This window comes from Callionymus lyra, chromosome 12 (genome assembly GCF_982586985.1).
Source record: "Callionymus lyra chromosome 12, fCalLyr1.hap1.1, whole genome shotgun sequence".
NCBI lineage: Eukaryota > Metazoa > Chordata > Actinopteri > Syngnathiformes > Callionymidae > Callionymus > Callionymus lyra.
Genome location: NC_141829.1, coordinates 18,587,507 through 18,604,431, shown reverse-complemented (window position 1 = coordinate 18,604,431; position 16,925 = coordinate 18,587,507). Strand labels below are relative to the sequence as shown.

The 16,925-nt window shown below is 35.4% G+C and overlaps 1 protein-coding gene across 1 annotated transcript in view; it reads right to left on the bottom strand.

The window, feature by feature from the left end:
- The window catches only part of srpx (sushi-repeat containing protein X-linked), a 21,828-nt gene extending 6,126 nt beyond the window's left edge, over nucleotides 1–15,702 (bottom strand). The window contains exons 1-6 of the mRNA XM_087804837.1: nucleotides 15,559–15,702; nucleotides 8,911–8,967; nucleotides 5,928–6,116; nucleotides 3,698–3,874; nucleotides 2,088–2,214; nucleotides 1,874–1,995 (exon numbers count right to left, since the gene is read on the bottom strand). Of these exons, the coding sequence (XP_087660963.1) occupies nucleotides 1,874–1,995; nucleotides 2,088–2,214; nucleotides 3,698–3,874; nucleotides 5,928–6,116; nucleotides 8,911–8,967; nucleotides 15,559–15,637 (751 nt within the window). The 5' untranslated portion in view covers nucleotides 15,638–15,702. The remainder of the gene's footprint in view (nucleotides 1–1,873; nucleotides 1,996–2,087; nucleotides 2,215–3,697; nucleotides 3,875–5,927; nucleotides 6,117–8,910; nucleotides 8,968–15,558) is intronic.
- Nucleotides 15,703–16,925: the final 1,223 nt, after the last annotated feature.

The following is a 16,925-nucleotide window of genomic DNA, read 5'->3' as shown; positions in this document are numbered from 1 at the left end:
TTGTGCATTATGAGGTTTCATGAAACAGTTTTGAAAGGTGACGAGATGGAAGTCTCAGCTCCATAATCGCTGAAAGTGATGTGTCGACGAGGCTTCTTGATACATCATGAGCTGTCTCATGATACAGTGTGTTTATTTTGAAAGGCCAATAGGTGTCACTCTCTGCTTTATAATCTTGATCTGGTGTTGATGAAAACATTGTATCATGATACAGTATCTTTTTTTTGAAAGACAACACAAGGCACTCTAATGCTGGGTCTCAAATCGCATACTTCTCTTTGTGCACTGGCGGTTAGTATGCATCAGTTTAGTGTACATACTAACTAGTACGCAAATTCTCCACAGATAGTATGTCTCAAATCAAACACTGTCGCTACACACTAACCGGAAATGACGCAACAGCTTCTTCTTTTACTATTTAACGATGGTTGCAACCAGCTGTTGGAACGCTATCGCCACCTGCTGGCAACACGTTTTGTAAGTTTGGAAGAAGAAATAAAGAAAAAATATTTGCGAGATATTTAAGCTGGTATCAGCACCGAAGACGTGTCATCCTCCTACTGCTGCTGAAAATACACCTGTACGTATATGCATATATATGCATATATATATGACGTAACTTCCGTTTAAAACATCACTAAGATGGCGGCCGTTTAGGGTAGATGGTGTCCATCGAACCATACTCAGTTTTGTGGGCGTTTTAGTACGCCAATTTAGTGTGCATGGCGCACTAAATTTCGCATACTAAGAATTGAGACGCACTTACGCACTCAAAATACTAACTTTGAGTACGCTAGTATGCGATCTGAGACACAGCATATGTCTCAAATCAAACACTGTCGTTACACGCTTACCGGAAATGACGCGACAGCTTCTTCTTCTACTACTATTTAACGATGATTTCAACCAGCTGTAGGAACACTAGCGACACCTGCTGGCAGCACGTTTTGTTTGGATCAAGAAATATGAGAAATTAAATATTCACGAGATATTAACGCAGGTATCAGCACCGAAGACGTAATTCTGCTACTACCGGCTGAAAATGCACCTGTAAGTATGTATCTATATATATGTACATATACAGCTGTTTAGGGTAGAAAGTGATCCCCACTCAGTTTTGTGGGCACTTTAGTACACCAATTTAGTGTGCATAGTGCACTACATTTCGCATACTAAGAATTGAGAAGCACTTATGCACTAAAAATACTAAGTTTAAGTACGCAAGTATGCGATTTGAGACACAGCTCAAGTTTTACGTTTATACAAAGACAGGGCTATCTAGTGGCCTTTCAAAATAATACCAACATTTTTATATTGAATTTAAGAGGATATAAATTGAAAAATATTGAATTGGGAATACTTATTTTTAATAACTGGAATTAGAATCTCAAACTCTATATGTAAAAAAAGAAAAAGAAGGATTCAATTATTTTTGTTCAATTGTTTAAAAAAGTGAAAACCAACCTTTCAATATGGACATTATTTCATCAATTATTCCAAACATTGAAAAAAAATGTTTTAACTTTTGAAGCGTTAAATTTAAACTTTCAATACTGGTATAATAGAAATATATAATTATGATTAATTATTTATAAATAGTATACCATTAAAAAGTGATTTAACGTTTAAATAGATCGTGGTTCTGCTGCGGAGTCTCAGTATCGCCTGAAAGAACCTTGAGACTTTCTAAAGACTGAATTAAATTCAACAAACGAAAAGAGCTTCGAACCGTTTCGAAGAGACAAATTTCTCTTCAATTGAAGCAATTAAAAGCTGTTGTTATTCAATTAGTCGAGGCAAACTGTTAATCCCTTCCCCGAAGACTCGAGAAAGAACAAAAGCTCTTCAAACAGAACTCTGCTCTTGCACTCACCACGCACTCTGACAGTGAAGCGGCAGGATCCTTTGTTCCCGGCTCGGTCGAACACGGTGTAGGACATCTTGTGCAGGGCCTCAGGGAGGTCTGATTTCGGCGCTTTGCCCTTCAGGATGACGCTACAAAAGAAAAAAAACTCCGCTTTTAATCTCTTACCTGAAGGACCGGATAGATGTGGGGGCGAAAAGGACTAGAAGAGGGGGCGACATACTCTGTGAGGATGCCGTCGGCGGTGTCGACTCCCTCAGGTGTGTCCCAGGTGACCCTCGCTGTGAGCTTCCCGGGTTCTGCCCACTTGTCCTTGACACTGGGACACTTGATCTTTGGTGGATCGATGTCTAAGAGAGAGAAAAATATACTACTGTCACGATTCCTACTAATGACATTTTATTTGGTGTTTGAGTCTCCTAATGATGTATTGTCACTAACAGTCTGCCAATCATTCAACCCTTTATGTACGCAGGACTTTCCACAGACCAGCGTCAGTTTGTTTTACAGTTCGGCCCAGTATGACTTACTCCCCTCCCTAGCTCCCTCGTTCGTTGATTGAGATTGTATTTTGAATTTCCTGGAATTTATGGATCTTTTCTGTTTGTCAGCGCTTTTAGTTTCTCGTTATTTGGCGAGTTTTCATTTGTTCATTGACTTGATACTTTGTTCCTCCATTTAAGAAGTTTGTCCGTCCGGCTGCCACTCCGTATCTGGACTTTTTGTTGGATTTGTATTTATTAAAATTTGGACTCTGACTGCGAGATAAGACCTGTTACTTTTGGACTTTTGCTAGAAGTGTGTTTTGTCGTCTTTCGCTCCTGGGCCTACTTTTTCAACATATCTGAACAACGACAAACAAGTGTTTTCACTTCAACAACACTTTCTTGATTTCGATTTTCCAGGAAAACACAACTGGCATTATGCGAAAATGGATACTTCATAAATAATATTTGTTTAAAAAGAGTAATGCGGCCAAAAAAAACTGTGCCAAATGTTTGATATTCTGGGATTAAAGGGTTAACTTTTATAGCAATTTTAACAGCATGACATCTATTAAAGGCATGAAGACTCACACAAAATGATTAAACGGTTGAAGCTGTTCTTTTTGTTGAGGTTTTGATAAATGTTTCAATCGAAATTTTAGGAAGGCAGCATTCCAAAACTAAAATTGTTTTAAATGAAATAAAGACTTAAAATCCTTGACTTGTTGCTAATCAAATATCACACAGGTTAAACACAGGATCATTTTAATAGTGTAGAAAATACAGAATAAAAATAAGTAAATAAATACAAATAAATGAATAAGACGAATTCAAAAATAAATAACATTATTATAAAGACATTATTATTGCCTGAGCTAAAATATGATAACATTATCTCAGTGAATAAAACCAGAATAGTGGGAGAACATAGAGTTGTTCAAGGTGGAACGTCTTTGTTGGTTTTATGTTGTTGCTAAGAAACCACAACAAGCCTTTAAGAGGCTCTTGGTTTTAAATGAATTATTCATCAGGGTCTTATGAGTTAGTCCTCGGGTTCTTCCTTCTCAATTAACAGTAATCAGCTGTAATGTAACAAGCAATAAAATCTCAAATTGAATCTTGTCCGTTAACCTCTGAAGCAGATGCCAGTTAATTTTATACCTCATTACTGCGACCATTTTGACCTTTCTAATGAAGATCGCTGACTAAGCAGGTTATATCTGTTTGAATGTAACTTTAAAGGACTTTGTTTTGGATCATATTGCTGTCGTTTCTTTTTAATATTTCACAAATAAATGTCTCTCTTGCTCACGTTATTATCTGTAAAAATAAGGAGATGTTTTCTTACCCACACAGGTGGGGAGTGCTGCGCTCCACACCTTGTTGTGTTGACAGGTCGCAGTCTTGGAGCCTTTCAGACTGAACCCGGGGCCACAAAAGAAGGTGCAGCGAGAGTTGAAGTAGGATCCGTCCGTGCACTTGTAGCCTCCGTTGACCGGCATGTTCATCTTCTGGCAGCGGATTTCTGTTGGGAAAATAAAATAGAATTGATGTATTAATCAATGTATTTTTTTTTTCAGAAGAAAGAAGACGTCATATGAACCAACATTGATGTTTTAAAATATTTTTAATTAAGAAGTGGTTTTCTCTTCCCGGAGAAGTTGTTTTAGTCAAATTTGGAATTTTATTTTCCACTTTGATTTTACTTTTATTATATTTATTTAGAACTTAACTGATAGAGTGCAATAAACACTTTTTATATATACAGTATATAAAATAAAATAAAAATGTTATCATTTGAATACTTTTTTTTTTCAAATAATTGAACATTTTCAAAAATGAGTTAATTTTGACACATAACGTTTGAAATTATGATTTCAGTAACTAAAAAAAAAGGTTTATAAATTCGATTTTGAATCATTTTTAATTGGTATGTTAGTGCCAACATCTGTGTATTGGATTAAATATATATGTATATATATATATTTTAAAAAAATAATTAATGGATGTTTTTTTCTTTACACAGTTATTACCCAATAATTCTAAAATACATGATTAATATTAATAAATGTATATTGTTGAAAAAGGTTATTCTTAGCCTTTTAAATGCAATATAAACATTTTGGTTTAAGAAAAAAAAACTTTTTTTTAAATTGAATTATTAAAAGAAACGTAACCTTTATTGAATTATATTATTAAAAATAATAATAAAAAAATCTTAAAAACAAGTTTGAGTGTTTGAGTTTGTTTTGTGTTGTACATTTCAAAAAACTGACATTTATATTCAAGAGAAGATTAATATTGCAGATCATTTTTATAATGCTTTGAAATTCTTTCATCATAAAGCAAGAGGGAGCTCAAGTGAAAATACACTCTCACAAACAAAATAAGAAAAAGAGTTTTGGTTTAAATAATAAATCGCTTTGACCTATTTAAAGTTCAAGATCTGCTGGATCTAATTATTTCACCCTGAGACCTCCAGAGGTTCTGAAGGTTTTGTTGATTTTTTAAATCCAGGCAATAATGATCTTTTCCAACGCCTGAGCTGTCAATCATTTTAAAATGCATCACATTAGGTCAACATGGATTTTAGTTTGCTATAAACAATGAAACTCTTTTGCTGGGCTATGAGAGCAAAACTATTTTAGATGGAGATTTTTATTTTCTATCAGGTTGTTAAGCTGCTAGAGTTGCTCCTCAGAGGACTTGAAGTCGTGCTCGAGTGTCGCTGTGTGGCCTGAAGAGATAGTTTTAATTCTAGCAGCTAAATTGGTATTTTTTATTAAATGCAGAGACTGCAGATTAAAAGTTCAGACCGTAGTAAAACAACAAGTTAAAGCTTGTTTCTATGGCAACCATACAATTAGCTATCATATAATGTATCTATCTTTTGTTTGTTTTTAGCGAGGAAATTATTGATAAGCATTTAGCTAACAAGCTAGCAGCTACTTAGCAGCAATGCTAGCTAGCATGCTATAAGACTATGACTGAGAGAATCCCAAGTCATTATTTGATTTTCTTTTTTTTAAAGGATGATTTAAAAAAAATAAAAATGAAATATATATATATATATATATATATATATATATATATATATATATATATATTCAATTTTAGCGACTTGTCTCATTTACTTAACGTCAGAGATTTTTATAGAGAAATATCCAATAATATAATAATAAAAACACTTTTTTTTAAGGCGCCTGTGTTGACACTTAAAGTTCGCCGTACAGATACATTTAAAAAAAGCGAAATACATTAAAACATCATTAAAACATCAAAAATTAAAAGTTGATAAATTGGCTTAATTAACCATTTGTGTCTTTTTCTTAATTGTGTAAACATGAATAAATACAATTATTTTAATAGCATCCTGAAATCAGAATCCCACGACCACCAATAAATATTTCTCTGTATCTCTGTTGCCGAAAACACGTTCCGTCTGCGTGACAAACCACCAGTTGTTGACCTTCAAGCGCGAATCCTTGAAAACCTTCTCAAAGATCAGGAACAAACATTGATACCCAGAGCTGAAGTCAAAGTGATTAAACATCTTCAAGATAAAAGTGATGGTTCACCTCTGCAGGCGTAGTTGGAGGACCAGTGTTTGGTGGCCATGCAGACCACTTCTGGACTCTGGATCTCGTATCCCGCCTTGCAGCGGATCTTGCAGCGTGTTCCCATGACGGTCTTGTAATGTTCTCCTCTGGGGGTGCGACAGCTCACGTCCCCATGTTTCACCTTAATAGGGGCGCACCACGGCGTGCCTGAGGAGGACGAGAAATGACTCATCATCTCTATATAAGAGACTTTTCTGCTTTGAATATGTTGCTGGTGCTGTCCTAGTATTATTATAGCCCTCGTGAGATCACAGTCAAACTGATGATGTAGAAATGTTTCTAAAATGCTAACAAACTTTTTTTTCATTTGTTCTTATTATCATTTTTGATTTAATCTCTAAATATAAGGTTCTTTAGGATTTTCACTTTGATTATGTCCCTATGGTGAGTTTTTCTAACCCCTCAAAATTTGAGTAAATAATGATTAATCTGTTATATAAAATTCTATATGTTTTCTCCTCATCATATTCACATATGGAAGTATATCAGTGCTATCATAATATTGAGAAGTTGAATTTAATTTAATTTCCTTTTTTAAAGCATTGAATTTAATAAATGCTATAGTGAAAGGTTTAATTTGATTTTATTGAATTATTGAGTTAAATAACTTCTACATTTAAAGGTTGCAGGGTTTTTTTTGTTATTGGAATAATCAAATAATTGTATTCAACTATTTTCAAAGTGAATTCATTTTCATTTTACACGTACATTTTAATATTCTAATTCCAATACTTAAAAAAATAATGTTCTAATTTCAAAATATTATAAATCTTAGCCTTTTAAATTCAATATAAAAATGATACGTTGTTTTTTTCCCACTGGCAGAACTCTACTAGAGGGTCTAAGCATGCATGAGGTAGAATCAAATCGACTTCCAAAAATGTCTTCTAGGATCTCTCTGTGTAATGAGTATTAAAAAAGAAGGTAAAGTTACATCAGAGATAGTAAAGCTATACTTGGTATTGACTAGTGGCACTATCTTACCAAGGTTTTATTGACAGACTAGATCAATATAAGGCATTTGATTTTGTTTATTGTTATTTTTCTTGCGAAATTGTTGTTTTCCATCCTATTTTCCGATATTGCTTCTCCACCATAAGCTCGGATCAAATCCTGTAATTTGTCGCCCACTGGCTCAGGACCGACTCGCTTCTATTAACTTCCTGGAAAACTGCAGCTTTCGAATTGTGGTGTAATGAGGTCTGTGATGGGGTTCGTTTTGTTGACGACAGGATGTTTTCACAGACTTTCTAAAAGCTGCTTAAAATCTCTAGAACAGGTATTTATTTTGTAACCACTTTTTTTTAGATTTACTGATCACAGTTCCTGGACATATTATTTGAAAGTTTTCAAGAAATCGGATCTTGGAAAATCGTTTTTTTGGTTAAATAAGAGCAAACCAAAGCAAAGAAATACAAAGGAATAAACAAACAAAAAGAGTTAAAAAATGAAGTTGGATAAACATAACTTAACATAACAATGTCAATCAAATTAATTAACCTTTCATAAAAATACAAATAAAAATATACATACAAAACAACTGTCTAAATATGATCATTATTCACTCAAATGATTTTAGTGGAAATACATATTTATTAATAAAAGGACAATGAGAAAAAGTGGGGAAAGTCCTTCAGTCATATTTATCATCAATACAATAATAAACATAATTGAAAAAACAATAATATTTAACTGTTAACAGACTAAAGATGTAAAATAATTAAAAACATGCAACCGATTTGACTGTATTTATGAGGCCCTCATGTGACCAAGTATGATCATATTTTGTATTCATTTTTTTTAATTAATATTATAAAACCTTTTGCTTCAATTTTGAATTAAATTGAAGAAATGGTGGGGAAAAAAAACACTTTTATTATATTTTATTTATTCTTTCAGTTGTAGCTTATTTAGCTTTGTTGTAAAATGCAATGACAGCATAACATATTTTTATCCTTTCTTTCTTTTAAGGGTTACTCCCTTCTTTCTATTGGCTCTAGTAATGGTTTGATGAAGCTTCATGAAGCAGTGTCAGTAGGTGGCGCCATCAGTTTAAAAATGATGTGATGTTTCATTAGAACAAAGGAAAAAAGTGCAGAGACCGCCATCTAGTGGACTCTAAAAATAATGACACTGCTTCACGAAGCTTCATCAGACCATCTATACCAGTAACTAAATCTCCCTCTTCCTGCGACTAACTTTACATTTTCGAGGGAATTTACGACGACAAACATCTACCCTTTATGTCCTGCCTGATGCATACATTTGTCATTTCCAACATCCCATAATTGTGTAGCCACTCATTGATTGATGTCATAGATTTAAAGTCATTGTTTTTGAGGCAACTCTGGTTTCCTCCCACGGCCCCTCAGGGCAATAAGCTGCGGTGAATTGAATTAAGAAACAGTTAAAACTCTCACGTTGATCGATCGCTTCGGAAAATATTTTGTCATCCCATAATGAGTCCGTGTCAGGAGAAGAAGTGGAAGTGGGCGATGATTTTTCTTCATTTGTAAACTTTTAAATCACTGAAAAAAGTACTTTAATCGCTTCTAAATTTCATGAAATCTACGACTCGAGTCGACCTCCGTTATTGAATCACTCGTCCTCCACCAATCACGTCGTCCCATATTTCTTCCCACTCGAGCCGCGACTCACTGAGCGAGTGTTGGCGAACGTCTCGGCGACCGCAGAGAAAATATTACGTTTACACAAGAGCTCCTTGGTTTTGGCTGCAGGATAATGTTCCACATGGAGCTGCTGACCCCTGAATTTTGGAGCTGGAAGCCACTTTGACGTAACACTAGCAGTTTACGAAAACCGGCACTCGGCAGAAAGTTTTTTAATAACAGAGAAACTTTTTTTTTTTCCCAGAAGGAGGTCAAGCAAGTCTTGCACAAACACTTCATAAAAAAAAAGTTATTTCTCGTTGTTGGTTCACCTTTGTATCTGTGAGAGTAGAAGTCCTCGTCGTCTCCATAGGCGACCTGTCCTGACCCTGGGGGAGCAGGAGAGAAGAGAAGCTGCTACAAGAACACAAACTATGTGCTGCAGATGTCGAGGGAAACGACTTGAGTTTTTTTTTTCTCAAGCGTTGCTCAACTTTGTGCATCTGAACCAGATTTGCGGGAGGGATCGCGATCGCACTCGGCATGTCGAACGAATTATCCGAAGCGGATCATGATCTCTCCCTCTGGGATGGCAGAACAAAAGGTTCTTTCTCTGTGACTTTTTTTTGCTTTCACAGGAAAAGAGACAGAAACACTATAACTACTGAAGCAGGTCTATTGTTTGTTCATTCAAAATTCAACATTTTCTCATTGAAATAAAGTTTTCAAGTTATAGGAAAGTGTCATTTTTAAGTAGAGATGAACTTTAACTAGCATAACCACGGTTCTATGAATGCATGCGAGTTGACCCCTAGTAGCTGAATAAAGGGTTTCTTAATGGGAGTGATCCCCTTTTTTTATAGGTAAAGGTAGCCTGCCACCTACTGGGTGGAAAGTGCATTGTTTTTTTCCCCCCCATTGGTGGAGCTCTCCTAGAGGGCCGAAGCATGTATGATGTAGAATCGATCAATAAATTAATTCCAAAATTTCCTTCTAAGGTGTGTGTTGTGTAATGAGTATTACAAAAAGAAAGTCAAGTTACAACAGAGATACTGTTTCGCAATCTGTCAACACAACACTGTTTACAGAATAAATTCTGTTTAAAACAAAAAATGTTCATGATTTAACTCGAGGAAAAGGAGAAAAATACTTTTATTTTGGGGAGTAAGCATATGTTTTTGTTTGTTTTGGGGAACCATGTCTAGCATGTTTTGAAAAAAAACAAAAACATGACACAAAAGTTGAATATTGAATGAACAATTTCACAAAAGTGACCGTACTTACCTTCATCCGGAAAAGAGCAGCTTCGCTAGATCCGATCGTCTTTGCTAACAACTCATGGCTTAACTTTTGGCTAAATACTTTCCAAAATGTTTTAATAACAGATGCCAAAAAATGCTTCCTTTATTATCTAAATAAATTCTTTATCTAAGGGGAAAAAAACCCTTTAATGTGTTTAGTGTAGATGACAATACTTTTTGAAATCCATTGATGTACTAATGTCTCTTTGTTGTTGGAACTTAAGTTCTTCTTCTATGTTCCTCTCTCAGGATCTAGATCAAATAATCTTTGAGTATTGGCTTTTTCATATATTTATATTTCAATTGTTTTACAGTTAATTATATTTCTTAAAGCAATACCATAGCAAAAAGTAGTATATTCATGTTTACTATAAGTACACTTGTTTTACACAAACATTCATGACGCCAATTTGAAGTATACTTTCGACATACTTAATAACAGTACACTAATGTATACTTATACTTTATGGAATGTACTAAAAGTACAGTATACCAATATTTTCTCCGGGCTTCTGTAAGAGGAACATTTATTTCTATTGATCAATATCTGGTGTCTTTAGAGTGACATCTAGTGGCCTTCCAAAATGTAGACAGTGTATCATGATACAGTATACTTGAATGTATACGTAAAATGTTCCAATTTAGTCCAAAGAAGTATCAAATGAATATTGTTTTAATACATTACAAGTACATATACCTTGTTATTAGTGCTGGTCTGATGAAGCTTCATGAAGCAGTGCCATGTTGTTTAGAGGTCAGTAGGTGGCGCCATCAGTTTGAAAATTATGTTTCATTAGAACAGTCGTTCAAAACAAAGGAAAATAGTACAGATACCGCCATCTAGTGGACTCTGAAAATAATGACACTGCTTCATGAAGCTTCATCAGAACATCACTACTTGTTATACTTCAAGTATACTCCTTTTACTACAGATATTTTGTATCTCAGCCACCAACACTCTTTCTCACAAAACATCAGTTGCTAACCGCTACAACTTTAAGGCTCTCCACGCTATTAAAAATAGTTCTATATTAACCACAAAAGTAAAGTTTATTCCTGACTCTGCTTATAAAGGAATATCAAAAAACTCACTAGTAACCACAGATTTTCCAATGCGAGATCAACATTTGAGTCAGCGACCCAATAGGCGGAAGTGTCGCGGGGTAACTCGGGGTTAGGAATCAATGAAAGCAAACATGATCTCGGGGTGGAGGCGCAGGCGTGAGTCCGGCCTCAGGGTGTTATGAAGCGGAGCGAGCGTGAATGTGTCGTCTGTTGAGGAGCCACAAAGGAAGTGTGTTCGCTCTCCTGCGGGTGAAAAGCATCAGCAGGGCGTTCCTTAATGAAGCTCTTAACTGTCACTGCATCCCCAGTCGGCTCGACGGCTTCCCTGACACTTTCATAAAGAGCCTTCCGGAGAGTCATCAACGCAGCTTCCTCGCCACGCTTTCAACGCCACATATTCGGATCACATGTTCGGATCAGCACCGGGCCACGGCCTCCGCTCTTCGTAGAGCAAAGTTTTAAAATGTAGATAGACTTCAGTAGCAGAGCTTTTCCTGGTTATTTCAATTCTGCAGTCGAAAAAAATCGAGTAAAATTTAGGATATACACTAATATCTTGAAGAATAATGGTTCAACAGCGAGTCAGAGACGGCGGTTTCATTAATTTCCATCATGGCTGGAAAGAAAGAATAATAGTACTATTTGGAAGAGAAAACTGATCCCAACAAGAACTTTTTTTTTGCGGACTCGTCTTAATGACGGTGTTGCAATTACACAGTTCTGACAGTAAGTGGCGCCAAAAACAAATACACCCAACCTAAGTAGTGATGCTTTAAGATGATTTTACTTAACAAGTTATGTGAAAAATAGCTTCACTTGTGTAGAAATATGAGGGGTTTTTTTTAACTGGAATGGAATAAAGTGGTATGTAGAAATATAAAATAAGTTTTAGGCCTATTTTACTCTAGTTAATACGAGAGTAATTTTCAGAATGTCTCAAAAACAAATCAATTTGTTTCTAAGAAATATTACTATATCTTGCTTGTTACTGGTTAAATACATCTTGACATTTTTTTCAAATGCTGAAATGGCTTTTATACTTTTTTTTTTCTTCTTATTCAACTAAATACTATCATTTTAAATTATTTATTGCACTGAGATGCATTTAGCCTGACACCTGCTTATATCCCAGAGTAGCTGGGACACACTCTAAGTAAGTCATTTTTCATTTATATAGCGCTTTTCCAGACCAGGGTCACAAAGCGCTTAAACAATCAAAACAATATTCAATAAAGTATATATTTTAAAGATCAAGATAAAAACTGCTGTAGAGAATCACCCCTGTAGAGTTGACGTAACACTTACAGTTGATGTTTAAGTGGCAATAAGGGTCCCTGGATAAAGTCACAGCCTACCGATAACGCCCTAAATCTTTAAGCCTTAAAATACATAAATCAATCTGGAAATTAAGCACATAATTAAATAATTTTTCTTGCTTTAACGGAAAATTTCACTAAAAACATTTAAGCATTTATGAAAAAAACATACATTTAGTTAATTGAGTTTTACTTTAAGAGTCTGTAAAGGTCAAGAAAACAGTGTTTGCTCAAACAACCGTTATTAAGCTCAACTCTGTAAAGGTCGACTCGTATTTACAAACCAATACAACAAACACGTCAGTCGCTTTTTTTTTTTAATTACACGTAAAAGGAACATGTGTTGAATATTCTATAACAGATTCTGTAATAATCTCTCATGTAGATGTGGAGTTTAATTGGGTGTTCATTTGGAAGAGTTTCAGGAAAAAACTGTGAAAGGTGAAAGAATAAAAACATGGCATTATCAGTTCATCAATTATTCATTTCTCTCGTAATTGGGCCATTTTCTTCTCAAAGCGAACTGTTTGGAATCTTTTGGAATTAAGTATTAATAATAATAAGAGTAGGTTTTGTCACCATAAAAAACTGTGTGAAACTCTCTTTGACAAATATTTTTTTCTTTAATCATTTTATATTTTTGAAAAACAGCATTTTGTAAGGGTGTAAAAAAATGTTTTCAAGATACTGTATAGATGTTCAAAAGCACTGTATCGATTGTTTTCTTCATCTGCTGTCAAATCATAGCTTATTTTTATTACAGCGATCTTATTGTTTATATTTCAATTGTTTCGATTTATTAAATTCAACAATTGGATTTGCAATATCAGACATTTTGATGTTCTAATTAAACTTCCGTTAGCAATTAGTCTCTCCTCTGCCTGAGGACGAGAGGATACAGTCTACTCCAGCAGCTTTTGAAGCTGATTACTTACTAACTTACTTTTGAAGCTGATGTTTGGACATATTTTGGTTTCAAAACAAATGCATTTAACAGGATCAAAACTGTAACAAGTGTTGTGAATTAAATAATACATAATTTATTATCAATTTTTTGTAGAATCAAGAGAAAATATTGCGATATATTGTAAACTTCTTTGACAATATGACAAGATTCAACAGCATCGTCACCTCTCGATCTTATCTCATATTTGTCGGATTTAAAATCATATTTAATTTTTTATCATATTACTTTTATCGTTATCATTTCAGTGTTTATATTAACAAAGTTTGTTTATTTTTGTGTTGCAATTAAACTTCCGACCTCTAGATGGCGGCAGTCATTACATCCGTAAAGAAGCAATGCAATCCTGTGGGATCCTGCCGATGACTGAGGACGAGAGGATGCAGTCGACTCCAGCAGCTTTTAAAAAGCTGATGTTTGGACATATTTTAGTTTCAAAATAAACGAAAGCAGTTATGACTAAGTTTGTCCCCGGGTCTTTTTTAATATTATCATCTGTTGTCACTTATAATAGTTACTCATGTATTTTTCCCATGATATTTTTTTTGAAAGAGTTAACTTGAAAACTGAAGTCAGTGAAGAAGCAGACGTTCTATCTGATGACTCGGCTCAGACCAAAGGTACTACAGCAGCTGACAGTCGATGAACGGTCGAGACTTCTCTCAGCTGGAGACTGAACTGCTGAGTAATGATGATGAATAGTCTTCCCCAGAGTTTTTTTTTCCTGCTTCCCAGAATACTCATGGAAACTATGATAAAGCTTTACGTTCACAAAGTTTGTGAAAGACGACCCTGAAGAGTTTTTCCACAGCGACAAGCCAAAACAACCAAACAGTAGCTTCTTTTTTGTCAGCAGCACGACACTCAAGAGTAAGGCATGCACACACACACACACACACACACACACACACAACTGATAAATGGGCTTCGAGACCCCCAGTGCAAACACAAGACTGTAAAATAGACTTCTCATAAAACGCTCTGTGGTTAAGAGTGTAACCATCAGCTGCTAAAGTTTAGAATATTTGGAGGCAAAAATGTGTTTGTCAGCAGTTCTTGTTTCCGCCCGTGAGGTAGAATACACAACATATGGTCGTTAGATACACACTTGAAGTCGCACACACTCATGTGCGTGGTTCGTTCTACACTGCAGGTCTGTTTCATTGGCTGTCGAAAGAGTTAAAATAGGTTTAAATGTATTTAACAGGATCAAAACTGTAACTAAAGTAAGTGTTTTTTTGTAAGTCAAATTTTTGGTAGAATTTGTTGGATTTAAAATCCTATTTCATTTTTAATATATTTCTTTTATGGTTTACATTTCAATAAAGTATGTATAAAATTAAATAATTCGATTTTTTTTTTTTTACATTTATAATAAATGTGCATATATTAACAGCGTTTGTTCATTTTTGTGTTGCAATTAAACTTCCGACCGTCAGATGGCAGCAGTCATTACGTTCTCCGCAGCTAAAGAAGCAATGAAATCCTGTGGGATCCTGTCGATGACTGAGGACGAGAGGATACAGTCGACTCCTGCAGCTTTTAAAGCTGATGTTTGGACATATTTTGGTTTCAAAACAACTTAAAGCAGTTACGACTTCATCAAGGGTCATCTGGTCTTTAAATTAGAATATATTTTCGACCCTACAGTAGCACAAAATATCGTATCTTTGCCCCTGTATCATGATACGTATTGTATCGCTAGATACTTGTCAGTACATACCCGTACTTTTAAGTCATTTTTAAGAACAACATGGAAAATATTTGTCTAAAACTTCTGTATTTTGTGATTGTTCATTTATTTAAGAAGGTGTTTTTTTTTGTCCAAAGTCACAGTTCCTTCAAAATACATCACTCAAACATCCTTGCAGGAGCCAAGGTCTCAAGGAGCTACTGATATGAGTTCCTGGCTATTTTTCTGGTGTTTAGCTTCATCTTTCCACCCAATAAAAAAAGCATCATTTAAGTTAAACACACATTAGTCAGAATAACTGAATATTAGATGAAAAAAAAAAAGCTTTTGCTATCTTTAAAAAATGTTCTTGACCGTCATCGGATCCGATCTCTGTCAGGAAGTAAAACTGGGGCTGACTTGCGAAACTCATCAGGGAAGCGTCCCCCACATGCACACTGCACTCCCCCCTGACTCCCCTGACTCCCCCTCTACGTAAACACCAGCTCAGACCACCACAGAGAAGCAACTTGGTTTATCACAGAGTCTAAAATCAAACACAAACATCGCTCTCTGATCTTAAGGAAGACGCGTCTTAAACTTCTGATCCGGGTCAAAGGTGAACATGACCCCTCTACCGCACCCCGACCCCGAGTCTGTACCTTCGTATCCGGAGCAGACGCAGACGTGGACCAGCAGAAACAGAAGAGCCCTCATGTCCATAGTGACTCTCTTCGACATGTGAAAGTCCTGCAGGAAAACTTCCAGCACATTCCTGCTTTTCCAAAGTCCCGCCTCTTGATCTACAAAAAAACAAAAAAAAAAAGAAGGGAGGACTTCAAGTCAGGATAGTTGAGGCTCTGCCCGGATCCGTGGTGGACTCATGGTTCCCCAGAACTAGGCTAATCCTGGGTCGTATCACGGCTGTAAGGACCATAAACTGTGGAGATTAAAAGGGAGAGTTTTTGGCTCAGACTCCAGCGTTCATCACCTGCACAGTTACTTTTGATTGTACGTTTATATTGAGACATTCATCCGCCAACAACCTTTGACAAGATTCCAGGTTTATTCTGCGTCTCTGCTCCGACCTTTTGGCAAAGTTTCCTGGATTTATACGGCCCTTAACAGCGTCAAATTTACGGCCTGTGTCCTTTTTTCAGGCCCTTGGTATGATATTCTGTGGCCCTCCATTTAATATCCAAGTTTAGTACAAATACTGCCTAAAGCGCCAAGTCGTTGATAAATAAAACGTAATGTTTTTCACTTTTTTTAAAATTTTATTTGAAATGTTTTTATTACTTTGTTTATACAATTGCTTTTTTTTCTAATCACAAACTATGAAAAACAATGGTTTCATTTTTAAATGTGTTTTTTTGTGTTTAAATGTTCAATTCATAATGAAACAACTAAAAACATCAAAGAAAATATTATTTTTTACCAGTATTTTAATTTGATTTGGCTTAGATGAAAATAGTTATTAACAAACAAAAAACTAAATGAATCAAAAAATGTTTAATCACATCAAAAAGTTATTAAGTTTTCATATCACAGTCCAAAAAGGAAACTCAAAGCACACCACAGGGTGGAGAACAAAAACAAAACAAAAAATGATAATGAAAAAACAAAGAGATCGGTGATTAGAAAAAACACCCGCTGGATAAATCGCTAAAAGAAGGCTCAGCACAAGGAAGAGAAAAAAATAAAAATAAAAGAACTGTAATCCACAAGGGGAGTGTAGAGAACATACATACTAGGGAGTGACGATTAAAATCTGGCGCCTGTTGCCGCAGGAGAGGTGGCTTTGAGCTCTGCTGCCAAGGTGGTTATTGGGTGACGAGCTGCAGCTGCTGTCAGCAACAGGCGCCATGGAACTCAAAAACCAAACAAAGTTATTTGTAAAGCGCCTTTCTAGACCAGGGTCCCAACACGCTTGAACAATCAAAAGCAATACAGTTAAAAATACATACAAATGCAAAAACTCTTAATGGCCAGAACAACATAAGACAAACACAGGAGTCCAAGAAAATCA